At 47.3% G+C, this 26,592-nt stretch overlaps 2 protein-coding genes across 3 annotated transcripts in view; both read left to right on the forward strand.

Moving 5' to 3' along the window:
• The window catches only part of Fer1l6 (fer-1 like family member 6), a 158,206-nt gene that overhangs the window by 65,173 nt on the left and 66,441 nt on the right, over positions 1–26,592 (forward strand). For both annotated transcript variants that reach the window (XM_040730441.1, XM_040730440.1), the window contains 7 exons: positions 1,024–1,144; positions 2,499–2,599; positions 9,178–9,268; positions 13,129–13,248; positions 15,138–15,290; positions 22,234–22,411; positions 26,410–26,534. In XM_040730441.1, coding sequence (XP_040586375.1) covers positions 1,024–1,144; positions 2,499–2,599; positions 9,178–9,268; positions 13,129–13,248; positions 15,138–15,290; positions 22,234–22,411; positions 26,410–26,534 — 889 coding nt within the window. The remainder of the gene's footprint in view (positions 1–1,023; positions 1,145–2,498; positions 2,600–9,177; positions 9,269–13,128; positions 13,249–15,137; positions 15,291–22,233; positions 22,412–26,409; positions 26,535–26,592) is intronic.
• LOC121133595 (neuroplastin-like) lies at positions 4,517–7,387 on the forward strand. The gene is made up of 2 exons (XM_040730317.1): positions 4,517–5,213; positions 7,380–7,387. The coding sequence occupies exons 1-2, from the start codon at positions 4,556–4,558 to the stop codon at positions 7,385–7,387; spliced, it is 666 nt and encodes a 221-aa protein (XP_040586251.1). The 5' UTR covers positions 4,517–4,555.

The following is a 26,592-nucleotide window of genomic DNA, read 5'->3' on the forward strand; positions in this document are numbered from 1 at the left end:
TGGTTGGGTGGATGGGTGGGTGGGTGGATGGGTAGATGGATGGATGGATGGATGGATGGATGGATGGATGGATGGATGGGTAGATGGGTGGATGGATGGATGGATGGATGGGTGGGTGGGTGGATGGATGGGTGGGTGGATGGATGGGTGGGTGGATGGGTAGATGGATGGATGGATGGGTGGATGGATGGGTGGGTGGGTGGATGGGTGGGTGGATGGATGGGTGGGTGGGTGGATGGGTGGGTGGATGGATGGGTGGGTGGGTGGATGGATGGATGGATGGATGGATGGATGGATGGGTGGGTGGGTGGGTGGATGGATGGGTGGGTGGGTGGATGGGTGGGTGGATGGATGGGTGGGTGGGTGGATGGGTGGGTGGATGGATGGGTAGGTGGGTGGATGGATGGGTGGATGGATGGATGGAAGGATGGAGAGAGAAACTGATGGTTTAGATTGGGATGTATGCCTTTATCCCCATTAGTAATATGATTTACTTTTCTCTAGAAAGTTCTCTATCAATGGATCAATACAACGTGCTCAGAATATATATTGATAAAAAGTAATCTTGCTCTTTTTCCTTTATAAGTTTAAGCCTCCTTGGAGGAAGGTTTGTTCAGCACATTCTACACACTGAGGATAATTTCTAAGCCTTGCCCTGTGTCTGGGAGTAACTTCTTTTGTTTGGTTTTCTTTTGTGAGTTTTGTGTAGCCCGGGCTGTGCTTGAACTCACTACGATGCTAAGGATGGCTTTGAACTACTCCTCCTCCTGCCTCCGCATTCCAAGTGCTGGGATCAGATGTGCACCGCCGCACTGGTTTGGTGGTAACTCTTGACCCCTTGCGTGGTGGCCGTGTAACTCAACACTGTTCACAGGTCTCCCAGTATAGTCTAAGGATGGCATTAGTAGTCCTGCTCCCATGCTTCTGCACCCCTACAGAACACAGAATACACAAACAAACATCTGGAATTGTTTGAAAACCACCGACTGCCTACTGACTTCTACACCAAATGTGCCTTTCCAGAAATTACAGCTATTTGCCTCTTGGTGCCAAGAAGCCCTGTGTCTCCTTCATCAGTTCCTGGGGAGACCAGACGTTCAGGCTGCACTGGTCCAACATGCTGGGGAAAATGGCTGACCTCTTGGTAGGTGGCTTCATTTCCCCAGGAGGAAACTGGGACAAAGATACGATTTTCTATTCAACCAGGGTCCTGACCTCAGGTTAAACATCACTGAGTTAGGGCTACTGTATTTCATGGCTTTTATTGTGGGGACCCCGAGAAATGAGGTTACATAAAATCCCTGGAATTCAAATCACACTATCCAAATCGGAATCCCTTCTCTGCCTTTTGCTCTTACAGAACCTAAAAAGTGCCTAGTTCCTTATCTCCCACGTGCAGGAGGGGAAGACATCTCCCAAAGTTGACAAATCCTGGCTTCAGCTAGACTTCCCCCACTCTCGGTGTTGGAGGGCTAGACTCTGAAAATAGCCAGAGGGGCCTGGACTAGGCTCACACAAGGTGGAGGCCACACACTTCGAGAGGCTGGCATTGTTTGTTCTTCAGACAGACTAGATATAGTTTCTCACAAAACAAACCAGAAAGTTCCCCAGACTTCTAATTCCCTGCTCGGTGTCAACAGCCCCTCATGGCTTCATGACTACATTTACTCCCCCTATGGCGGTGGAGGAGACGGTTCCTGTTAATTTCCTATTTTGTAAATGAGAAATTGTGTATAATGAGATTAGTTTACCCGTGAGTAGCTGCCTGGATTTGAACCCAGGTAGACCAAGCCAGAGCCCATACCTTTAACTTATCTGCCCCACTGGATGCCTGTTCTTTGTATATTGAAGGTTCAAAGAATGGAACTTGAGTGCTCAGGCACCAGATTTTGGCAGGTGGTAGGAAATGCAGCTTTTGTAAATTCTAGCAAAGCAGCAGGAATGTCGACATTTCCCTGTCGACCCCGTTTTTCCCTCTGGGATGCTGAGTAGAAGCCTAGCCTTTAGACCCAAGGGGAAAAGTAAGACTATTAAGTTATCAGCATATAGTCACTGCTACATCCAACATACCCTGTTTCCGGTTCCCAAAAACCCGATATACTCAGAACAGTGAGTCGCTTTTGAATGTCAGGAGAGTTACATTACTTTGTAAAATTCATTTAAATATTGACTTTGACATTTTTATAATGATATATAAATTTTAAAATTAGGGAATATTTCTCATGATATTAGCTAGGCTTCCCACCAAGAGGGTGACATGGTGCTTAGTTAGGTTGGGATGGACCTGGGACAGGATGGTTCTCAATAATACAGTAACGCTCATCTAGACCTAAGTAAAGGGCAGGCCAGAGCAGGAGCGCGTTTTCCGGCTAGGCTCAAGAAAGTGAGGGGGCTCTTCCTGCCTGAACCACAGCGGCACAGACACGCGACTGTTGTCTGTGGGCTGTGACAACCAGTGGTCTCTCCCGCAAGTCCCACGCTCTGTGGTTTGTCCTCAGGAGGAAGGGATTGAAGAAGTGAGGGAGCTGGTCAAGGTTTCAGAGGAGGCTCCAGAAGAGAAGATGAAGACCGTGCTCTGTGCCTTCATCAGCCAAAGCAGGTGGGTGGCAGCCTCGGGCAGCTCAGACAGACGTAGCTTTTTTTTTTTTGGTTTTTCGAGACAGGGTTTTATGGTATGGGTATTGTTTTTCATTTATTGATACAATTTGAAGGTCAAAACAGTGATAAAGTTTACAATCATTTCAAGATCTACTCAGGAAAGCATTAGAGAGTGCACTTGCACAGATACATTAGGTACAATCATTGATGTTACACATGTAGCATTATAAAAAATATGAACACGAGGCTTGTTGCACTATTTACAGGGTACCAATTTGTTCCTGTGGTGATGTAGTCTGTTGATTTAATGTCAGTAGTATCAGCCGAACATGCAACCCGAGTCAAAGTCTTTTTGTCGCACCAGGACAAACCACATTTCTCCAGAAAAACACACTGTGATTCCAGAAACAGGAACTACCGAGTCTGATATTTCAAGTGACCATGTCCTGTTCAAATACTGAAAAAAGGCTTTTGCCATTCATCACAGTCCATACCAATGTCTAAATGTTAAATGGGTCCTTTTTCCCCCAAAGGGAAAAGCTGGCAAAATGAATTCTGTTGTTTTAAGGTGTATCAAAGGCTAGCTGCTAATCTTCCAGTTTTGTTGGCTTTGGGATGAAAACTCACGGGTCCAGGAGGTTGATGTAGCAAGCCTGATGAGAAACTGGAAATCTCGAACTGACTGTTTTATTTCTTTCTCGGGCTGTAGATTTGATGACATCAAGGGTCAGGAACACTGATTTAGGAGATCTCGAACTGGCTTGAGCAGGCTCCCACGGTCTCAGGTCCAGTTTTTTCTGCTCCATGCATCTCACCAGATGTTGTGACCGCTACTGAAGCTTTATTCTTTTCCTGTAAGAAAACACAAACATGCCCTCGACCCCAAATTAGGGTCTTCTCTACTGTCTAGTGTATGGATGTTTCCATTTGGCCTGAGTAATAGTTATTTAACTTTCATTATGTTAGAATCTGTCTGAAGCAGATTCCTCACTGGCATTTATATTTTATAAATATTTAAATGAGGAGTGGAATCTCTGCTTTATTAAAAATATTTGATATCTCCATGATTAAACCCTCAGTTGAAGGGTGGATTGGATTAAATGTCTAGGCCCTCACCTAACAAAGGTCAAAATAAGAAAGGGAACCTAAGATGAAAAGTTGCCCTCAGTTAGAGGGTGGTTTGGAGGATCATCCTCAATGGGAGGATAGATTAAAGATGGGCAAATTTAAAAAAACTGGTAACAGTTAATAAATGAGGTATTAGTATTCAGTAAAGAAAAAGACAAAGGCATATAAAATAAAAATGTTTGGTTACATTTATATAGGGTAGGTTATTGAATTTTGTGAGTCATCTCTAAAAACTTTTGGCAAAAGCCTGGCCTTTCCACTTTGCATCTACAGAATTACAAGGAGTGGGTATGGCTGTAGCCCCTGAGTGTAGCTCAAAACTTCTCTAATGAAGAAATGACGAGGGACATACAGGACTTTTTCAACCTTTAGTTTTAATTAAAAGATTGACTGGAGTTGTTCTGTTAAAGAAGTTTCAGTTCAACAAACTAATCATAACCTAGGCAAGGAGAGATATGTATGCATGGTCTGTGTGTATGGACGTGGCCACGTCAGTATGTATGAAGTGTGAAATGTAAATGTGTGAATGTTGACAAAAGCAACTGTTCTAATTGCCTTGGATATGATTAAAGGGATACTTAAATCCCTTCAAACAGTTAAAAACTACCTAAATCGATTTAGATATAGCCAAAAGAAACATCCAGTCAGTCGGTTAATATTTTAACAAAAAAATTCAAGTTAAGCCCTCAGAGGAGGACGGGGAAGGACGGAGCTCGGGCGCCGCTGCCTTCCTCACTCACTCCCTCGCGCTTGCCCGCCCCCTCCCTCCCTCCCCTCCCTTCCCCGGCCCCGGTCCTGGCCCATTCGCTGCGCGCTTCGGCCAGGGAGGATGTCGGGCTCTTTGCTCCCCAGCGCCCTGGCCCTCTCGCTCTTGCTGGTCTCTGGCTCGCTCCTCCCAGGGCCAGGTGCTGCTCAGAACGAGCCAAGAATTGTCACCAGTGAAGAGGTCATTATTCGAGACAGCCTCCTTCCTGTTACCCTGCAGTGTAACCTCACTTCCAGCTCTCATACCCTTATGCACAGCTACTGGACAAGGAATGGGGTAGAACTCACTGCCACTCGTAAGAATGCCAGCAACATGGAATACAGGATCAATAAGCCAAGGGCTGAGGATTCAGGCGAATACCACTGTGTATATCACTTTGTCAGTGCTCCTAAAGCAAATGCCACCATTGAAGTGAAAGCGGCTCCTGACATCACTGGCCATAAACGAAGTGAAAACAAAAATGAAGGGCAGGATGCCATGATGTACTGCAAGTCAGTTGGCTACCCCCACCCAGAATGGATGTGGCGCAAGAAAGAGAATGGTGTGTTTCAGGAAATTTCCAATAACTCTGGTCGATTCTTCATCATCAACAAGGAGAATTACACTGAATTGAATATTATGAATCTCCAGATCACAGAAGATCCTGGCGAGTATGAATGTAATGCCACCAACTCCATTGGCTCTGCCTCCGTTTTCACTGCCCCAGGGCCCCAAAACCAATGTGTACGGGGCAATGACCCCTGCTCTGGGCAGTGGCAGGACTTATTTTCTCCCCCAGAGCAACCCCTTCATATCTCAGACCTCCTTAGAGCCACCTCAGGGAGTGCAGGATTGGACCTCGCTCCCTCCGCCCGGGCAATCCTAACACCGGAAATGGGGATCCAGGCCCTCCCTACTGGGGTGCATGGGCCATTGCCCCCAGGCACGGTCGGACTACTCTTGGGATGGTCCAGTACTATTCTTCGAGGCATCCAGGTACACCCTGGTGTTATAGACCAGGATAGTGAGGGGGAGATTAAAATAATGACATCAGTGGGCAGTGGGGTTGTTGCCATCCCTGCAGGAGAACGGATTGCTCAGTTACTTCTTCTCCCTACAGCTCCTTGTGAGGCTAGAAAAATTAAAGAGAAAAGGGGCAACCAAGGTTTTGGAAGTACCGGCCCAGCAGCATTTTGGGTAGCCACTATGGAGAACCGCCCCCAGCTTACATTAAAGATAGAAGGCAAGTTCTTTAGGGGCGTTTTAGATTCTGGGGCAGATTTCTCTGTCCTCTCAGATAAATTCTGGCCCCCCGCTTGGCCAAAGGGGAAGTGGGTTTCTGCTCAAGGTCTGGTGTCCCCACAGGTTTCTCTGTATTGTTTTGGAGGCTGTCCTGGAACTCACTCTGTAGACCAGGCTGTCCTGGAACTCACAGAGATCTGCCTGCCTCTGCCTCCCGAGTGCTGGGTCTAAAGGCGTGTGCCACTAATGCCGGGCTCGGATGTAGCTTTTAAGGAACGTGAAATCAACTGCTCTCACACACACTCGTGTTCCCTCCTGATACATAGACAACTACAGCATAAGCCAAAGGGAGGAGCCGAGACTAACAGACCCGCCGCTATGCTCTCCTTATGGAAGTCCTCACAGTATCAGCTCCCAGAATGCCACTGTACATTAGGTTGATACTCAACAGACACATGGCAATTAGGTTCATAATGCTGTATCAAGTCCTGCTTAATTGATTAAAAAACTCAACTAAGGACTTTCATTTTAGGTGGCAGACAGTATAATACGGGACTTTAAAAGCAGGGTATAGCGACCGATTGCTGAGTAACAATTAGCTTGTCCCAATTTTATCACATCACAGTTGGTGTGTATCAGGAACGCAGGAGTGGTTTCTGAGCACAGGACGTCTCCTTGGGTAACTGGCACTAATGTCATCTCTGGTCCCAACCAGGGAGGAGCCACTCCCCCAAGTCACTCCTTTGGTTACCTGCAGGCTTCAGTTCTTCATGGGAAGTTGAGTTCCTTGCTAGCTTTTGGTTCAAGACCATTCTCAATCCTTCGCTGAACAAACTGCTCCTAGCATGATGAATGCACAAGACAAGTCGGCGAGAATGTCAGTCCGATGGAAATCACAGTGGGTCTTGACTGAAACCTCATCTAATTGCTCTTGACAACTCCTGTTTGAATCAAGTCACTAGTGCAGCCTGCACTAACAGCAGGGGCTTCTGCAGCGGCACAAATGGTAGGAGGGCCTCTCTCAGAGCCTTCAGAGGCAGCACGTCCCATGTGGGAGCAACTTGGACCATCTCTTAAAATCGACTCCGTCAAGACAAACAAAAGTGAGGATTTGCTAGAAATAGAATTACTAAAATGCGCCGGGCGGTGGTGGCGCACGCCTTTAATCCCAGCACTCGGGAGGCAGAGGCAGGCGGATCTCTGTGAGTTCGAGGCTGGGCTGGACCGATAGCCTCCAAAACAATACAGAGAAACCCTCGAAAAACCAAAAAAAAAAAAAAAGATACTAAAATGCTAGTGGAGATTAAATCACCTAAAGGTAAAAATCAGTAGACAGCAGTAGATACACCAGATATTCTACTGTGTGTACATTCGCGTATATAATTCTATCCTCATACGTATCACACGCTATGTAAACAAAGAAATAAATGCGCTGTTCATGCTATCTTTATTGGCTTTCATTTTTCAACACAAAACAATATCAAGCATTATTCCTGCCGTGAGCCAAGTGCTGTCTATAATTCCCCTGAAGCATCTTTTAAAGCTTCATAACCCATCTCTCATGTTGGAAAGTATTGGCAAGCAAGTAATAGCTCAATAACTCTTCTACACTAGGGGTTACTTGAGGGTGATAACTAATGGTCCCTCTTTGTCCTCACTTTTCCAGTCAACTGAAAGAACACCCATGGGTGTCGATGTCTAAAATGGTAGTTTGATAGTTGCTAACTGTGGGTCTGAGAAAGGAGGTTGGACCCCTAGGTCAGATTCGAATTCCTGCTTCCTGCTCCTTTCTTGGTAGAGCAGAAGGTCTTCCGAGGCCTCCTCCACAGCAAGGATGAGCCGTTCACCACGTCAGGGTGACCAGGTTGTTGACAGTCTCAGAGCAGGCTGGTCTGAAAGGTGGAGAATGAATGAAACACATTCCTTATCACTCACCCAAATTGTGATGTAGAGGAAATGTATTTCCACTAGACTCTGTGATAGGAGAGACCCTAAGGAGGTGACGTGTCTACTTGGACTGAGTGGGATGAGATTCCCGTACTTCTGGTAAACACATGAGTGCAACAAGAGTACTCCATGCTCCGGATATAATCCTCTTGTTCTCCGTAAACGGGAACAGGAAATGCAGCTTTAGTAGAATCCCCTAAGAGAATCTGCCTGGGTTTCCAATAGGCACCAGGCAGAGCGCGGGTGTGGGGTCTCCCATTTTATGCTCCCTTGTGTATGTTTCCTTTGTGGCAGTTTTCACTCCAAAAGGATTACACATTTATTGTATAATGTGTGCATCTATATTCCACGCCCCATAGTTCTATTATGGATATGACAATAAAAATATATTTTCGATTTTCTCTACATTCCTACTTTCAGAGAAAAGAGGTGAATTCGTCCTCCTGGGCGGGGCTTTCCCTTTGCAGATGCTCACCCTCACGTATACACACTCACAAAGCACTTCATTTCATCACAATGACAGCAGACGCCTGTCCAGCAGGTGTGTCCACACTCGGCAACACAGCACAGGCATCTATAGATGCATTGTAATAAATTTAATTTGTCTTCATCAACACTTTACAATGTGTTTACTCTACAAATATATTCTTGCAAAAATCATTCCACTATTTCCAAAGGAAAGGAATTCTAGTGTAATTTTTTAATCAGATTACGCGTATGTTAAAATGTGCATAGGTGCTATCAGGAAATAACCAGTCACTTCCACAGTTTTCTGTATGCTCCACACCACCACTCATTTGCATAATATTAATTTTATAAGTGAGGTAGTATTGATTTTAATATCGTTTACATCATCACTACAGACAATGTTACTTCCTCAAGATTTCGGGGTCATTTCATTTCCTCTTGAATTGCATTCATAGCCTTTAGTACTTTCCTTTTTGGCTCATTTTTATTTATTTATTTATTTATTTATTTTTGGTTTTTCGAGACAGGGTTTCTCTGTTTTGGAGGCTGTCCTGGAACTCACTCTGTAGACCAGGCTGATCTTGAACTCACAGAGATCCTCCTGCCTCTGCCTCCCGAGTGCTGGGATTAAAGGTGTTGGCACATTTTTAATTTCATCTCCAAAATATTACTCTTCAAGAAGATAAGTGCCTATTGCAGTCTTATTTCTAAAATATCTGCTGGATCTGTATTATTTTAGAAAAGTCTAGATATGTCTTAAATATGTAAGACAGAGCGCTGTATTATTTCATGTAAATTTGCTATGAAAATTGATAGCAGTTGCAATGGGTAAGTACTGAAAGAAAGTGAAATTCATAGTTTTCCCCAAGCTGACATGGGCACAGGGTCTGGGTATCATTTCCATTTTTTTTCTGTTGGAAATGTTAGCACACCACTGTTTAATCCTAAATTAAAGACCTTGGTTCCGTGGCTCTGTCTGCTTTCCAGTGTCCCGCACAAATGGATTTTCACTGAGTAGCCTGCAAATCGGATGTTCTCTTCTCTTCCAGTGCCTTTATCTCTGAGGCAGAAAAGAAACCGAAGATGCTGAACCAGACTGCGTTAGATAAGAAACGACTCACTCTCTGCTGGCAAGAGCTGGTACGTGAAAACCTATTTATATTTTGAACAGAGTTAAAATATGAGCGTTAAAAATAAACCTCACGCACGGATGACACATAGGTCGGAGGCCAGACAAGGACAAGGTTTAAAGAGCACAGGCTTCTGCCAGGTGGGGACAGCATGGGAAAGAACGCCTGTTGGGTAAAGGAATGCTGGGTAAAGGAGCTCTCATCTACTCGGGATTCACAAGGCGGGGCTGGAAGCCCAGCTGTTCCGCCTCTGATTCAGATGGAATCCCCTCCTCCTATTGTTTCTGAAACCTGCATTTTCTTAAAGCTGTTAGTCAGGCTAGAGAAACGGCTGGGTGGTTAGGAGAAATGAGCGCTCTTCCAGAGAACCTGGGTTTGATTCTTAGCACCCACCCACGTGCAGGCTCACAGCTGTCTGTAACGCTGGGAGATCTGACACCCTCTGCTGGCCTCAGCACGCATTGCACATGGCGCCCTTATGTTTGTTTGGTTTTTTTTTTGTTGTTGTTGTTGTTGTTGTTTTTTTAAGAAGTGTTTCTCTATAGCTTTGGGGCCCGTCCTGTAACTCGCTCTGTAGATCAGGCTGGCTTTGAACTCACAGAGATCTGCTTGCCTCTGCATCCGGAACGCTGGGATTAAAAAAAATTCGTTACCTCTGCCCACCCTTTTTTTTTTTCTGTACTGTTTTTTAAGGCTGTGTCGTTAACTCATTCACCTTGATGTCTCTCTCACAAACCAAGAAGCTAAAATGAGGTAGCAGTTATCCCCTCCCCACTGTGGATCGTGTGAAGGGCTGCCAGAACTGCTTGAGGACAGGAAGCTACCAGAGCCTTCTGTGTCCTGCCCACTGGCACCACGCTCATGGGTGTTTAAAGTTACCTAGAGTTACCTTGTGGAGTGAGTGACAGCCGAGAAATGCCAGTCCAAGTCAGATCCTGAATTACCTGACCTGAAATACTTGACCTTCCAGCAACAGCACAGAGGGACATTTGAGTGGCACTGTGATAATTCTGCCAAGAAAAACCTCTCACTCTTTGACGTTGGGGAGCATTTTAAAGGCATGAGTGAGCAGGATTCAGGAAGATTTCTTTTTAAGAGATCACAGCTAGCTAAATCACAGCCAGCTAATCCAATTCCAGAAACTAAACATAGGTGTCTAAACTCCCTTCGCCTTTCTTTCCAGAATATTTATTGTATGACCCCCGGGATGTCCCAGGGAGGTTCCATCATCTGTAAGATATTCCTGCTCTGGTCCTCTGGTGACATGCTGCCCATGCCTTCTCTTCATTGTGTGTTCTCTGTAGAGTTCTGTCTTCCCGCTGTCCACCAACCCTGGCTCTAACCCACAATGGCAGCATCTTAACAGTGCCTTGTGTCCGTTACTTTCCTCATCACAGGAACAACTTCTAAGAGGAAGGATTTATTTAGGCCCGGGATTGGAAAGGTAATCCTCAATCAATCATGGCAGGGCAGGCGCAGGAGTGTCCATGGTTGTGGGAGCATGTATCTGGGGCTCGCCACATCCCCTCAGGTCATGAAGAAGAGAGGGGAGGGGCAGTGTTCAGTGGAATCCCCCCTTTTTATCCAGTCCAGGGTCCCAGCCCCGCAGAAGATGCTGTCCACATTCAGGGTGGGTCTTTTGTCTTGTTAAACCTCTGTAGAAACAACCTCACACACTCCAAGGTGTGTCTCTTTAATGCCCAAGGTATTCTTTAATCAAGTTGGCAATAAAAATTCACCATCGTAGACTCGTGTCTCTCGTCTCTAGATCAGCATATCTTGCCTCCTAATGGAAATCAGATGCCTTGGAACACTTGTTACTCGGTGTCCCCCACTGACCCGCACCTCTTCCGGCTTTCCCCTCCATCCTGCCTCGGCACACCCAGTGGTACTTACCGATCCAACCAGAAGCTTTGTATCAATGCTGATTTTTAACCCCTCACCTCAGACAGTCAGCGCTCCCCCAGGTCCTGTTGATTGTTTACCGTAAGCATTCTAGGACTCGCATCACTCACTTCTGTACTGGAATGGCTTGCTTAGAGCCTAGACTCTGCTGCGGATTCTCTCTAATCTGTCTTCCATACCACAACCAAAAAGTCTCAGAAACAAAATTCAACATAAGTGCTTGTTCTCAACAAACACTGGAGTCCGTCAGTAATTCAGAGGATAGAGACTAAGCCCGCTTTGCATGCTGTACAGAGCTGTGCAGGACCTGCATTCCGGCCCCGTCCTGCAGTACTCCCTTGCTCTGTAACTAGCTGCACTCTTGCTGGCTGTGTATGGGAATGAGCGGTGGCTTCCTCTGTGGGAGCTGTCGTTGGTTTGCTTACTGACTGATGAATTCTCTTCACGTGTGGCTCCGCTCGGATGCAGAGTCTCGGGGACGCCTGCCTTCACCCCTGTCTGATCTCACGATGCTTTGAGCATTTATTTGTATATATTGCTTTCACTCCACAAAACTGCCTAAGGAAGCATTAGCCCAGTTCCAGGCTTGGTACCTGGAAGACAGCAGGGATTCGTTTCCGTAGTGAACATTACCAGATGGCTTCTTGTGTGTCAGGCGTGAGGAACCCAAAGCTGAGGGTGTTTGTCTTTGAGGGACCCACAAGTGGACTGACGTACTCATTCCAAACATACTTACTACGCTGTGGCTGGACGTGCTGTGTGTCACTGTTGAGTGGCAGTATCTATGGCAACATTGATGGTTCAAGGACAGGACAGGAGCCCCCGGCCAGCTAAAGTGTCCACTGGAGTGGACAAGGCAGACTGCACACAGGTAGACAACATGCGTGCAAAAACAATCCTGGGTTGTGATTATGAAGGGAAGCTCACCAAAGCCTCGGAGATGAGGAAAATATGGGACAACATGTAATACATGGCGATGTTTACCTTGAGGAATAACAATGTCCCGGTGTCACAGCCTTAGGGTGGACCAAGCTTGGCACACTCCAGGGCCTCCAGAGGAGCCCTGAGTCTGAGGCCCAGTGGCTGAGGAGGGAATGCTATCAGAAGGGAGGAGTAAGCTCAGCCAATCCATGGGGCCTTGGAAGGCACTGAAAGAGACTTTTTAATTTTTTTTAACAAATCCCATAGGTATAGCTTGAATGGATGAATAAAAATAAGTGTGTTCTCTGCCTCTTTCGTCCCTTTCTCTGCCCCTCCCTGTGATCTCCTCCTCCACCCTCTTTCCTATCCACGCTCTCCCTTTCTTGACATGGTCTCTTGTAGCCCAGGCTGAGACCAAACATGCTATGTAGTTGAGGATGACCTTGAACTACTGACTCTCCTGTTTCCACGTCCATCCCAAGTGCTGGGATGCAGAGGTGTGTGTCATCATGCCTGAGCTACAAAATAATTGTGTTTGGTGTTTAAAACACTAGTGACTCTTCCTGCGCCCCCAGAGGGTCCCTTGGGCTGGAAGACACACATTCAGCTAGAGGTCAGGACTGGGAGCTGTGGGTGACTTTTTTCTCACCTTAACGTGGAAATAATGGTACCCACCTCCTAGGGTCACTAAGGGGCAATGGAAGAATATTGCCTGTGTAGAGTAACAACACCTCAGCACAGGTTAGCAGCTGTCATTACTGCTGCTGTTAAGCACTGAGGAGATTAGTTCAGACACTGTCTCATCGTCTTGTGACCTGAGCAAGTTTTTACATTTTCTAGGTCTCAGCATCTCATCTATCCACCAGAGGAGATGGTATCCACCGTCTCCACATCTCTATGTAATTTCCAGTCCATGTACACAGCGTCAGACTCAAAACAGTCCTCGTATGGAGTTGGCAAACACTTTCAGGACACTCCAGCCACAGGACAATGTTCGTTTCCCAGACTTCTAGAAAGATCTACACCAACTCTTTTCTCTTTTAGGAGGCAATGGTCAAGGAGGCCAAAGGGGTCATTCAACAACAGAAGAAAAAGCTATCTGTTGACGAGATGATCGGCGAAGCCCAGGGCTTTGTGGAGAAGATCCGCTTCCTTGTGGATGAGGTAATCAACCCTTCGGACTAGGCTCCCTGGGAAGGTGGGAAGAAATCTTCCCAGAGAGGGGGTGAACTAGTTGAGCATTTGCTTTGTGATGGGAGGAGAAATTTGAAAAATTCAGTCAAACATAGATCATTATATTGATTTTTCGTAAAGCCAGAGTGTTCAGCAGGATAAAAGGCATGTCCCCTAACACAAGAAACGTCCAAACAAGAGCGCTGAGGGTAGGGACTTGGATAGTCCCTCAACCATAAGAGAAGTTAAACTTGTGTTCAATAAAGTTCAACCAGCACCTCATTTTAAAGTTAGTTTTCTGGTGTCTTCTAGAACGATCTTTAAAAGGCATCACATTGGCTTCTGTCAAATACTGAATCTTTCCTGAAGCCTACATCTCTGGACACACTTCCTGTACTGGGTTTCATGGGGAGAGGTGATGAATTTTATGTTCCGTTGGCCCTTGAACATGATGGTCCTCTCTCCTATTATTTGTTCCCTGGAAGTATATTAAGTAGTGAGACCAGTAATGTTAAACAGTACACAAGAGGGTTTAAAGAGGAGCATGGAAGGTTTGTGTCGGGATCCAGTCTTCCTATCTGTAACTAAACAGCGTGTGTCTGGAAGACTATCCTTCTGAAAGAGACCCCCAAGACAAAGTTCTCAGCACAAAGAAGATTTATTTGTCCCAGAGGGACAAAGAACAGGAAATGAGAGACAAAGACAGGAGATAGAGGAAGGGAGAGAAGGGGAAGGGAACAAGGCAGATGGGGCAGGAATATTTGTCCTAGAACAACAAATGACTGTCTCTGGATACAGAGGAGACAGATGTGGTCCATAGGCAAATGGCAGTTTCTAAAGGTAAAGGGGGAATCCCCGTAGTAGGATGAGGTGTTTAATTTTAATTGAACATGTTAATTGGATGAGTCCAAGGGGGCTTTTGATTGCTGGACTTCAATACTTTGATTGCTGGACCTTGGTAGTCAGCCTCAGGAGGAGGAAGTGGAAAATAAGGGAATAGACCTTGGTGGCTAGCTTCAGGAATGTAAATTAATGGTTTTTTAGCATGGCAGATGAAATGGGGGAGATGGACAAGGTCTACCAGAGTCATTTTTGTGGGCTAGCTAGAGTCCCTTACCTTTGCCTTTGGTCCATAGAACGGATGGATAACCTTCTTCAGTATCAAATATGTATGTCAAGGGTGTGTGTGACAGAGCGTCTATGTCCTACGCAAAGCACTGTGCCTCCTATTTTGGTAGTTTTATTGGTCCAGAAACGTACATTTCAAACACAAAGTCATGGAGCACTTGAAATGGAACCCTGCATTTTCTTGTTGAATAGCTCAATTTTTAAAACTTTAAATGTCTATAAAGTTTGGTGGCGTTTCTCCAAATGGCTGAAATGGAAGTCAGCTGTTTGGCAACTCGATCTCAGGCACAAGACTCCTCTAGATTGTCTTCCCTTTCCTAAAAGCAACTGGGAAATGGTTCACAGGCATTAGCTCACTTTTGTTCTTTTCATTTGAACTTTCTGGCAATGTTGCACGGTTCTGAAGAAACTTAACGCTTTGAAGCTAAGTCAGTATCTACAGTGAAAAAGAATCATTGGGACTCCATAGAGAAGCATTTGCTTGGCATGTCAAGAACCATAGGCCATCAAAGATGCCCCTACACAGGCCCAGCCAGCACAGTAGGAGTCACACGGACTCCTACCTCGTGTCCAAGATGTTTTCTTCTCAAGGAAGTGTCACTTCCCCCAACTTGTTTGTACAGATGTTTAAATGCCTACATTGTTCTCTTCTGTCTTCTGTTTGCAGAAGAAGGGTTCTTTGGGACTAGGCAAACTCTAGAAGCTCATCCATTAAATACCAACCTATCTGATCACATCCCTCCTCCACATAGCCACAGCACACGATCCCGGATGTCTTCATTTGGATGCTCAGTAACAATAAGAGAGTAGCGTACGCCCGCATTGCTGCCAAAGACCTGCTTTACTCCCCCACCACAGAGCAGATGGGCAAGTACTGTGGGAAGATCAAAACCCACTTTCTCAAGGTAAGTTGACTTGAGACCCAAAGACCACCCGTTTCGTCTGCCATGCTAAAAAACCATCAGGCTACATCCCGAAACCTAGCCACCAAGGTCTATTCCCTTATTTGGCCTCTTCCTCCTCCTGAGGCTGACTACCAAGGCCCAGCTATTGTGAGAGGCTTGGAATTTTTAGCATGTGTCCATGTCTAGCACTCTTTCCAGTGTTTTCAGAAACAGAGGACAGCTGGGAGACCTCAGGCTTCTTGGTCTAAATTTCAGTTCAGATCTTTCTTCCAGCTTTCCACTTATTATGTCTTCAGACACATGTAATTTCTCTTTTGATCTAATTTAGCTTAGATTTTCACTCCTTTGATTACTAGTGAGCCTGGACATTTTCTCTATCTGGCTCTCCTGTGGTTTTCTCCTGTATAATTTTTCCAAGGCATCTATATTTTTCAATGAATCTCATTCATATATACAATTAAGATGTTTGTTAAAATTCAAGCCTGTTCTGGTGAGAAAGGCCTTCAATGCCAAATACTTTGAAATCTGAGGCATTTCAAGGCTAGTCTTGGCTATACAGTAAGTTGAAAGCCAGCCTTGGCTGCAAGTGAGTTCAAGGCCAGTTTAAACAACTTAGTGAAATATTTTCTTAATAAACAAAATAAAGGAATGGACATGTAAGGGAGATGTAGCTTAGTATAGTGAACTTGCCTAACACACGCAAGACCCTAGGGTCAACCCCCAGTAATGAAAAGAAAAAAAAAAAAGAATTTGTGAAAGGGAAGAGACAGACATACAGACACACACACACACACACACACACAGACACACACATACACAGAGGTACAGAGAGAGGGGGGGTGAATTCTTTTTATAAGGGTATACCAGTCACGCTTGATTTAGGGACCATCGTATTCCAGTACATCCTTTTAACTAATTACATCTGCCATGACCTGACTTCCAAATAGGGTAACAATCTGAATGCTAAAGATGGAGACCTAATTCACCCATAACAGAACCCTGGGCAGATACCACTGGACCAGTTTCTTACTATCCTTCATCTGTCTGAAGAATGTTTATGCTGCTTCCATCCACTGCGTGGATAAGGGCTGGGAGGAAATTCAAGCGAAGCACACATTCTCAAGCCTCACACGGAGCAATCACTCAAGCAATGGCGCCCAGCGCCCTGGGAGCCTGTCATCCCCTTCCCAACTAGTCGGTTGTTTGTGGCTGTGGTGTCAAATCTGGTGGTGCACCTGTGACATGGGAAAGACCATCCTTAGCGTGGCTGGCACCATCCCGAGGGCTGGGGTCTCAGACTGAACAGAAAGGAGAAAACCGGGAAAGAGTTGAGCACCGGCATCCGTCGGTCTCTGATTTCCGCTTGGACCGGAAGGACGGCCTCTTCACCCTCCCACCCCTTTACCTTCCACGGGAAGTAGCTTCCCTTAAACCACGAGCCAAAGTGATTCCTTCTCTCCTGAAGCTGCGCTTGTGGGAATTTGACACAGCAGCGCAAGAAGATTTTGCGTATTTCTTTCTTATTAAGCCAGTGGCTTGGCTTATCTCTTCTGTCCTGTCTGTAAAATAACTTGTAAAATATGTTCTTGTAAAACTGTAAGTGAAGAGCAGGGCGTTGGTGGCGCATGCCTTTCATCCCAGCACTCGGGAGGCAGAGGCAGGTGGATCTCTGTGAGTTCGAGGCCAGCCTGGTCTACAGAGTGAGTTCCAGGACAGCCTCCAAAACAATACAGAGAAACCCTGTCTCGAAAAACCAAAAAAACCCAAAACAAAAACCTGTAACTGAAGAAAGGGCATTTTTTTAAGCCAAGTCATTCATCCCAAATATGAGAGACTGCCTTTAACCTCCTCCATTCAAAGAATGCTACAGAAGCAAGAAAGATTTGTCCTAAAAATAGCAAGTTATTTCCAAAGGCCTGGTGCTAAAAATACTAGAAAGTGCTATAAAGTTACCCCCTGCTAAATATTGTGATGTGTCCTGGCACCGTACAAAATTAGAGCAAAGAGCATCTGTCGCGTCAAGCCAGGAAGTAGGTACAGTTGAGATGGGAGGATTTTTCCCGAGGTTTCCAGCCTGTGTGTTATCTTTATCAGTGTGTTTATGGGTTTCTTTTATCTGCATTATCACTGGGGTCACTGCGGATGACAGATTTCTAAGTCTCCTTGAGTTCAGTTGCTTCTGGGGGGCACCCCCACATTCTCCAACCCCCACTCCGTCTTGAAAGGATGATTCAGCAGAACCATTTTTTTTCCGTTTTTGCTTTGACTGTCACCTTCCATTTCAACTTCCTCCCACCCATTGCTTTTTTTTTCCTTCCTAAAATAGTAAGTCTGGAAAAAAAAATAAAGCCAAGGCTGTGTCAGGGAGACCCCGTCTCATACTGGGTTCCTAGCGGAGAATTCAGAAGCCAGAAATAAAAAGCCCAGACTGTAAATATAATCTCTAAGTCAGAAATTCCTCAAGGTTTATTTTATGGCACGGCCGTCTGCTGGGTGGCTTTGTAAACCTCCCCTGTTCAAAGACTGTCCGAGGTCGTGGTTGTCACACTGGAAAGTCCTGGAGTTTCACAGTGCCCTTGGGTCAGAAGATGGTTAGAAGGTCTACAGTCAGGAAACACCCAGGCGTTTGGAAGTGAGGCTTGTCAGTCCGTTGCTCCAGAATATCTATAATTTACAACTGTGTCAGTCACGCTGCCCGTTGCTGGGTCAGAATGCCCCACAGGTTCAGTCTAAGGGAACAAGGGTCTACAGTGGCACACAGTGACGGTGACACTGTCCTTCACGGCGGGGAAGGAATGGTGACTACAGCGGCTCTGTGACAAGAGCTTGTAGCAGGCTTCCTTTGTGTATAGAACAGGGAGCAGAGCTAACGGGCCAATACAGGAGAGGAGATTGTCTTCCGCCCATTCTGCTGATTAGACTCTAGACCCGAAGGTTCTACGGCCTCCCCCATGCAGTGCCAACAGCTGGGGACAATGTTCATACATCCAGGAGGGACAGTTTCCTTCCAGACTCTAACAAGAGCTCTAGTGGGCCTCACTGGGGAGGTGGGAGGCAGTTGAGGGATGGGAACGGCTAAGTCTTGAGCATTCCTCCTCATGCAGGGTTTTCATGCTGGTTATCAGGATGTTTCTGTGCCTCTCTGCTCTTCACGTTTCTGTGCCTCTCCATTCTAGTCTCACAAGGTTGAATACATCAGACCTGGATGTGTGAGAGCAATTCTGATTCATGAATGCTGGCGGGCTTTCGTTTGTTTGGGAAATTCGTATGTTATGAACTTTCAGAACATGGCAGTGACTCTGTGGGATACGTTCTGCAGGATTTGAGAGGATTTTTGGTTCTCACTGTAAGTTCACACACACATACACACACACACACACACACACGCGCACACACACACTGTTTTACTTTGGAGGAAAATAGCACAGTATGATAAGAACCACACAAATTAAATACTTAAAACTTTAGGTCTGTAGACCAGCTGGCCAACACCAGCAGAGAGAAGCGTGGAAGCTCAGACTCCACCCTGAGTCTGCGGCGTTGGAATCTACACTCTAGCTAGAGCTCAGGCAGTGTGTGTGCACAGACACACAGGACATGTGTGAGGAGCTACTGCGTGTGTGTTCGCCCTAACCCTGGTTCCTCTGTGACCTTAGATGATTGTGATGATTTCCCTGGCATTCATCTTCCTTATTTCTAAAATGTACTCGTTAAAGGTACTGCAGAACACCGAATGCAACAGTGCTTGTTGCCTCATACAGGTTCTAGAACATTCTTTAAGAATCAGGCCAGGGCCTAGACCAGTGTGAGTTCTCAAGGAGGGTCAGGAGTTATTATTTTGGGGGACTCACAATACTTATTAAACAGATATTTGCCGCGTTCTTCTGGCACCAAGAACTCTTTCCTAAGACTTGGAAACTCCACTGTGACACACCAGACAAAAAGTCCCGCCTTTGTGCATTGATGTCCCAGGGATGGCTACAAATGGCAGAAGAAATAACAAAAAACCTAGGCTGGCACACGCTCACGCCTGTTGTCTCTTGCTTGTCCCTCCCTCCCCCTCCCCCTCCGTTCCTCCCCCCCCCCCGTCCCTCTCCTTCCCCTTCCCCCTCCCCCTCTGTCCCCCTCCCTCTCCTCCCACTCCCTCTCCTCTCCCTCCCTCCCCCCCTCCCTCTCTCCCTCCCCCTTCCCTCTTCCCCCTTCCCTGCCCCTCCCTGTCTTTCATTCCATGCTGTAGAGGGCTATCCCACAGCATTCTCGTTCTCTTTTGCTCCGTCCATCTCCTCCCTTCCCCCCACTTTCATTCTGTGCTGTAAATCAAATCTGGGGCCTTCCAGCTGTGAATCAAACAGTGTATCCCTGAATTAGATCCTCGGCCTTCTCGATAAATACTTATTTACTTGGAAAGTTTTCAGATCATCACAGAATTGCTGAAGGAAGCATATTTGTCTTACCACAATTTTAAAAATTATAGGCTGTAGGGTGGTTGCCTTTACCCCCAAACAAAGTAGGCTTGTTCTATTTCTCAGCTGAGTAAATAACAGTATCCTTCTTCCTAAGGATTAAATCCCAGCTCCTCGGCACAGGTCCCATACTTCCTGATGTGAGCTCTCCTGGTCTGAAGACCTTCCGTGCCATTCTTGGTACAGCATAAACACTCAATATGAGCTCCTCCTAGAGATCTGTTACATTCCTCCCTCCTGGGATGCTCTCTCAGCTGGTCATACTCGAAGGTACTGGCTAAAGCTCAGCTAAGTGTGCCATCCTAACCACGGAGAGTGTGTTCCAGACCCTCAGCTAAGTGTGCCCTCCTAGCCACTGAGAGTGTGTTCCAGGCACACTGAGAGTGTGTTCCTAGCCTCTGAGAGTCTGTTGCAACACACATACAATTTTCCCTGTAAATGCACACCCATAATAAAGTTTAGTCGACAAATGGAGGTTTATGACAATAACTAACAATAAAATGGACCATTTGTGACACTACAGTATAATAAACCTCAGAAGGGACTTATTTCTGAAATTTCCCACTTAATGCTTTTAGACCACGAGACACTGAGAACTGAGTACGGGGAGCTGTGCATTTGACTCTTAAAGGATGGAACGCGTGTGTTCCTTCCCTTTCCTAAAGACCAGCGGTTCTCAACCTTCCTGACGCTGCGGCCCTGTGTGACCCCAACCATAATTCACAGCTGTAACTTTGCTACTGTTTGAATCATATTGAAAATGTCCGTTATGTAGGATATCTGCCAGGTGACCCCAAAGGGTCTCATCCACAGGCTGAGAACTACTGCCTGAGACTGTCTCTGTTAGCGACTTCTCTTGTGACTATAACCAAATACCCAACGAGAAACAGCTTGAGAGGGAGGGTTTGTTTTGGCTCCCGGTTTGATGATGCACAGTCGGCCACAGCCCGCGGGCAGACGGGGTGGGCGGAGAATGATGTGGCTAGTCATATTCTGTCCACAGGCCGGGAGAGATGAGGGTTCATGCTCATCTCACTTCCTCCTTTTCCTGTGTGTCCACTCTGGGATTCCAGCTCACGAGACAGTGAAGCCTGCATTTAGTATCTTACCCTCACTCCCTCCACTCGATCCTGTGTAAACCCTCTCACAGACACACCCAAGGTGTAGCTCACTAATCCATTAGATGCTTATTAAACCAATCGGGACGATAATCAAGGTTACCTACCCATCATTTGAGGGAGTGCCGGGGTCCGGGTTTGAGCTCTGGGAGGACTGGGGTGGATCTCAGAGTCTGCGATGTTCCCTGGCTCTAGTCCCTTGCCCGGAGCTCAGGGGCTCTGGCCGTGACTGTTTGATCGAGTTGTCCCAGATCTGCCTCTGGGACTTTCAGGGCAAGCCACAAAGGCCAACAGCTGTACTCAGGTCAGAGTCAAAGCCTCCTTGGGTGCTTTGGAAGTTGTCAGAACGAAGTCTAGCTTGTGGTAACAGGACTTTGTGATCCTCGGTGGCAAGAACTCAGAGTAGGAGAAGAGAAGTTACTGAGAGGAATTCTGAAACCCGCCATGAAGAGGCTCTTACGGGAGTCAATAGGATCTGGAGAGGTAGTCATGTCCTAAGTGTCATCGGCTCTACTTGTCACATCCAGAGCAGGCACCTGGACCTTCACAGGTGGGGACAGGGAGATCCCAAACCTGGTGACTAAGAAACCAAAGAGGCACATAGAATACACCCATCCGCGTCCTTGTGGTCTTGGGGTACATGAACCCCCACACACACATTTGTTCCCACACACCACTCCCTGCTCCCATCACAATGCCATACACACAAATACCCTCCCCCACCCATGTTACATCTGAGGCCATCACAAGAGAGGAAGTGGAGAATGTAGACAGCCTAAGGAGGGTGAAGCATCTGAAAATGTCTGCCAGGCGAGAGGGCCAGGGAGAGCAGACGGGACTTCCCCTCAGACAGAGATAGGAGAGTAAGACACTGAATGAAGTGAAGAGACAGAAACTCGGGTGCAGCACAGTAGCCAAAGCTCTAGGAAGGCAAGGCAAGTTGAGAGCGTGATGAGGAGGCAGGCTGTGGGCTCAGAGCCAAGAGTCCACATTTGGAATCGTCGACCCCGAGCTGCAGTCTTGGCTGTGTCAGCAAAAGACTAAGGGGACACAGACGCTTGTCTGAGTGTAACTTCTCATCCGTGAAACGGGGCAACATGCACACCTTCCTGTCAGGCCTAAATGATCCAGGACCTGGCAGTGATTAGGATGCCTAAGGCTACCACAGCCTTAAATCGGGTGGTCCTCCCCAGCTATGTATTGTGGTATTTTTTATTTTCAACTTTACGATATAAACCGGGCCTGGGAGTAGCCCTGTGTACAAACCTCCAGGTATGTGTCCAGAAAGGATCCCTGTTCTCAGAACAGAGACCTTGCTTGCCCTCTGGTGCTAAAACAGACTTCCTTGTCCCCTCTCCCCAGCTCCCCGGGAAACGGCCGGCTGGCTGGACTGTCCAGGCAAAAGTTGACATCTATCTGTGGTTGGGTTCCACCAAATACTCCAATGTCATTTTGGACAACTTGCCAGCGGGCTATGAAGCAGAAATGCCCTCCAAAGCATCTGGTACCCATCACCCTCCATCCGCCCTGCTGTACCAAGGTATGGTGCTCGCGGGGCAGAGTGGCAGGAGAGATCCCTAGTGGGCTTTTGTGTAAATAGTGTGGGCACAGCGTCCATGCATTTCCATGCATTTCCATGCATTTCCATGCATTTGTGTTGCTTTAGTTGGGACAAACCCCATTGTCTTCTCTACCATGATTCTAAGTCTCCTCCCTCACTTCCTGCCTTCTCTTCTACAATTCCAAGTGTACTCACTTCCTAAATAGAAAGTGATGTTCCATTTAGACGTAGTACACCTAGAATAAACTTTATGCATTTCTGTGAGTAGAGGGAGAGCAGTATGGATTTTCTTTGTAGATGGACTTCATTCTAATGAGTCTGGATTTTGAGCAGAAAGTTCTTGTGTTGATATGACTCATAAAACCAAGGTGTTTTTAGTTTTTTCTCTTTGAACAGCCTTGAGATTTGGACCTCGTTCATACCCTTACAGTGACCCAGGGTAAACAGGCATTGGTGAGGTCACTGATCTCTCTCTGGCCCGGTTCCTGGCTTGGCTGCTTCTTTATAGAAAGGCAGCATATTTGTTTTTTGTTTTTGTTTTTGTTTTTATGAGACAGGGTTTCTCTGTATTGTTTTGGAGGCTGTCAGTCTAGCCCGGCCTCGAACTCACAGAGATCGGCCTGCCTCTGCCTCCCGAGTGCTGGGATTAAAGGCGTGTACCACCACCACCCGGCCGAAAGGCAGCATATTTTATGAACTTAATCCATAGAGTTACTTTCACTGGTGTAATTATGTTTACATTTCAGCACACGTTTGAATTATATTATTAATATCCATGCCTTACTTCTGCATTCTGCCCTGTTTTCAGATCACTTTAACTTCCTGCTTTGCTTAGCCGCTGAGTTCAGGCAAAGCAGATGGCCGCTTGCCTTCACTTCTGCCGAAGCTGAGCTCTGAGCTGAGCCAAAGCTGTGAGCCCTGGAGGAGAGGCACGCCCACGCCTCCTCTGTAGCGTGGCATCCTTTGGTGTCGGTTGGCCTTGACTGCCAGTGTCTTCCGTGTGGCCCCATGGTCAGAGAAGACAGGGTTCTGGAGATTCGTGTGCAGTGGTTCAGCTCATAGACTGTGCTCAAGGTCAGCCCACGTGTGCCTTATCTTTGGGGAAAGCTACGTAACACAGACTGCCCAGTACGGTGCCGTATATGCTACACGTAAGAGCTCGTTCAACCCTGGGAAGATCCGTTAATTCACAGGTGGGGAGAGTACATTTCTGAGACACCCAGACATTGCCCCCAAATCACTCAGCCGCTGGAGGGTTTGGCAAACCATCTCCAAGCATTACTTTCTTATCTGCCTTCCGTTAAACCACTGAGTGCTCTTATCCATGGGGCAAATACGCCCACATCAAGTTATCTCGTGGTCTGTGGACACAAACATCTCTGCAGACCCAGAGGCCCAGATGTGTTCACTGTTCCAGCCGCTAACAACCCAGAGGGGAGGAGAGGTTTTCCTGGAGATGCCGTGTAGCCATGAGGCACGTCGTTGTCATGGCATTACCCAGTGACCTTCTGGGGAGCGCTGACTTTGGTGGCGTTGGCTGCCTTCCACACAGACTGGTGAATTTTATGCTCCAGAGGGTAACCATTGAGCAAATAATTACCTTGCGCCTATATTTGGAAAGCCTGGTGGAAAACCTGGCATGGGGTGGGTGTGGAGACCAGCAAGAGGAGATCCTAATGTCACGTAGGGCATCCAAATGTGGCCTTAATAACCACAGGGGCGGGAGGTCGCCCCCAACCCCCCACCACAGCATGGGGAGTCTGGCTCAGAAATGGTATGGTTCAAGGGCTTCAGAACTTAGCCCCCCAAAGCCGCTTCTCTCGTTCCTCCAACTTGCTCGGAGCTTGCAGAGCCTCGCGCTGTGAGAACGGAAATAGACGCAATTGGACATTGTGCACAGCCCGAGGATTAGAACGGGGGTTGGGAAGGTTGCTACAGCTTTGGCTTCCATGCTGGTCCTCACGTAAGCCCGGCAGGGGCACAGGATAGAGGCAGAAGTGTTCAGGTTTCCTAACAGTCACCTAAGGAATCACCTTTGGCGTGCTGCCTTCCCTGTCCCTCCACACCCTGTCTGTCAGAGTCAGGTTCTCTACCATCCAGACAGGGCAGCAAGGTCTTCTGCACCCCTCGTTTTAATCCCTCCACCCGTGGGTGCGGTGATCTGGCCTTTCGCCTACAGGGGGCACTGTTGTCACCCCTCACATCTCTTCTGTCCACTGAGAGCCTGACCTACAACTTCATTCTCCTGGTCTCTTACTCTGATATCATCTGTTCCCGTGTTCGAGCGCACGTGTGCGGGCAGCATTGTCACGATCAAGAGGAACAGCCCACCAGCATCGTCACGCCACTCCCTAGTGTCCTCCTCAGCCCTCGTCCTCCTGTAATAGCCTCGCGAGGAGCTAGGATTAGCCTCCGTTTTACAGATGACTGTGTTCACGTGCCCGTGCGGGCATTGAGTGGCTGATGCCTAGACATTGCCGGAGTCGGTTGATGAAGGTGCTCGTAGGGTACCTGCGCCCTTTTTAAAAGTAGGCGGAACTATTTCAAGGAGCACACAGGGTTCCTACACAGCGGTCCCCACGCCAGCACAAAGACATGGATTGTATTGACAGAGTGCCTTGCAGAGATTTGGAAATGGGAGGGTAAGAAGGCAAAAGGGGGTGTAAAAACAAGAGGGGAGTCTGGAGAGCCGTGGTGGTGAGCTCCCACAAACCAGAGACTGTCAACAGCCGGCTGTCCTCCACTGAACGCGGAGCCCCTCCCCTTGCGTTCCATCCCGTCCAGCACGTGCTCACTGCTGCTGGTTGTCTCCCGGGCCCTTTGGCCAGACGCCCAACAACCGTTCAGCCACCCCCTCCCAATCACTGCGATCTGGGCTCTCGTCTTAGCTTCTGCCTTGTCTCGGGGGCTTCCAAAGGCAAGGATGTCTCAGTCCCGATGCGGTCGGTCGTGCCTCGGAGACCAATACCAGAACCCTACGACGTAGGCACACAACACGCCAACGGGTAGCAAAGTAGCGTGGATGGATGGGTAACTCCGTGTGTCTATTGAGTTCTAGAGTGAATGGATGGGTAACTCCGTACGTCTATTGAGTTCTAGAGTGGATGGATGGATAACTCTGTGCGTCTATTGAGTTCTAGAGTGAATGGATGGATAACTCCGTACGTCTATTGAGTTCTAGAGTGAATGGATGGATAACTCCGTACGTCTATTGAGTTCTAGAGTGGATGGATGGGTAACTCCGTGCGTCTATTGAGTTCTAGAGTGAATGGATGGATAACTCCGTACGTCTATTGAGTTCTAGAGTGGATGGATGGGTAACTCCGTGCGTCTATTGAGTTCTAGAGTGAATGGATGGATAACTCCGTACGTCTATTGAGTTCTAGAGTGGATGGATAACTCAGTACGTCTATTGAGTTCTAGAGTGGATGGATGGATAACTCCATGCGTCTATTGAGTTTGCTGAAGTAAAAGCTATTTGTAAAGCAGCCTCACATACCTGTGTATGAGCCTGTACATGCGTGTGCACGCATGAGCATGCACGCGTGCATGCAACACACACACACACACACACGAGAGAGAGAGAGAGAGAGAGATTCCAAGGGATTCGTGCCGCTCATTTAAGCTTGTTAAAATATGCCATTTTGGATTTGGCAGAAGAAAATTCTACTCTCTGCGCACTTGGGAGTGTACATCGTCCGTTTTGGGGTCACTTTCCTCATATATGAACGGGATAATTACATTTTTCATGTGGTTGGGATGATGACTAAGAAACACAATGTGGCCAAGCCCAGGGGAGGGGGTGTGCTTCTACGGGACTCTGCCCCTGCACCTCTCCACCCGATCACGGACGACGGCAGCACTCATGCCACCGTCTCCCGGTGGACGCACAGCCACCTGTCACTGGCAGACACGCATTCACACGTGCTGCTCCTGAAAGCCTATTAATGTTTGCCCTGTCCACGGTTTCTCCGCAGCCCGGCATGTCTTCCAGCTGAGAGCTCACATGTACCAAGCCCGGGGCCTCATCGCGGCTGACAGCAATGGGCTTTCGGATCCCTTCGCTAAAGTCACGTTCCTGTCCCAGTGCCAGACCACAAAGGTAACCCGAGAGCCGGCGGCCTCCTCCCGCTGCTGTAGCTGATGCGCGGCAGCATAGA

Source organism: Mesocricetus auratus, unplaced genomic scaffold, assembly GCF_017639785.1.
Source record: "Mesocricetus auratus isolate SY011 unplaced genomic scaffold, BCM_Maur_2.0 Super-Scaffold_100023, whole genome shotgun sequence".
Lineage (NCBI taxonomy): Eukaryota > Metazoa > Chordata > Mammalia > Rodentia > Cricetidae > Mesocricetus > Mesocricetus auratus.

Coding starts and splice junctions, on each gene's coding strand:
- LOC121133595 (XM_040730317.1), top strand. CDS start 4,556: ATGTCGGGCTCTTTGCTCCCCAGCGCCCTGGCCCTCTCGCTCTTGCTG.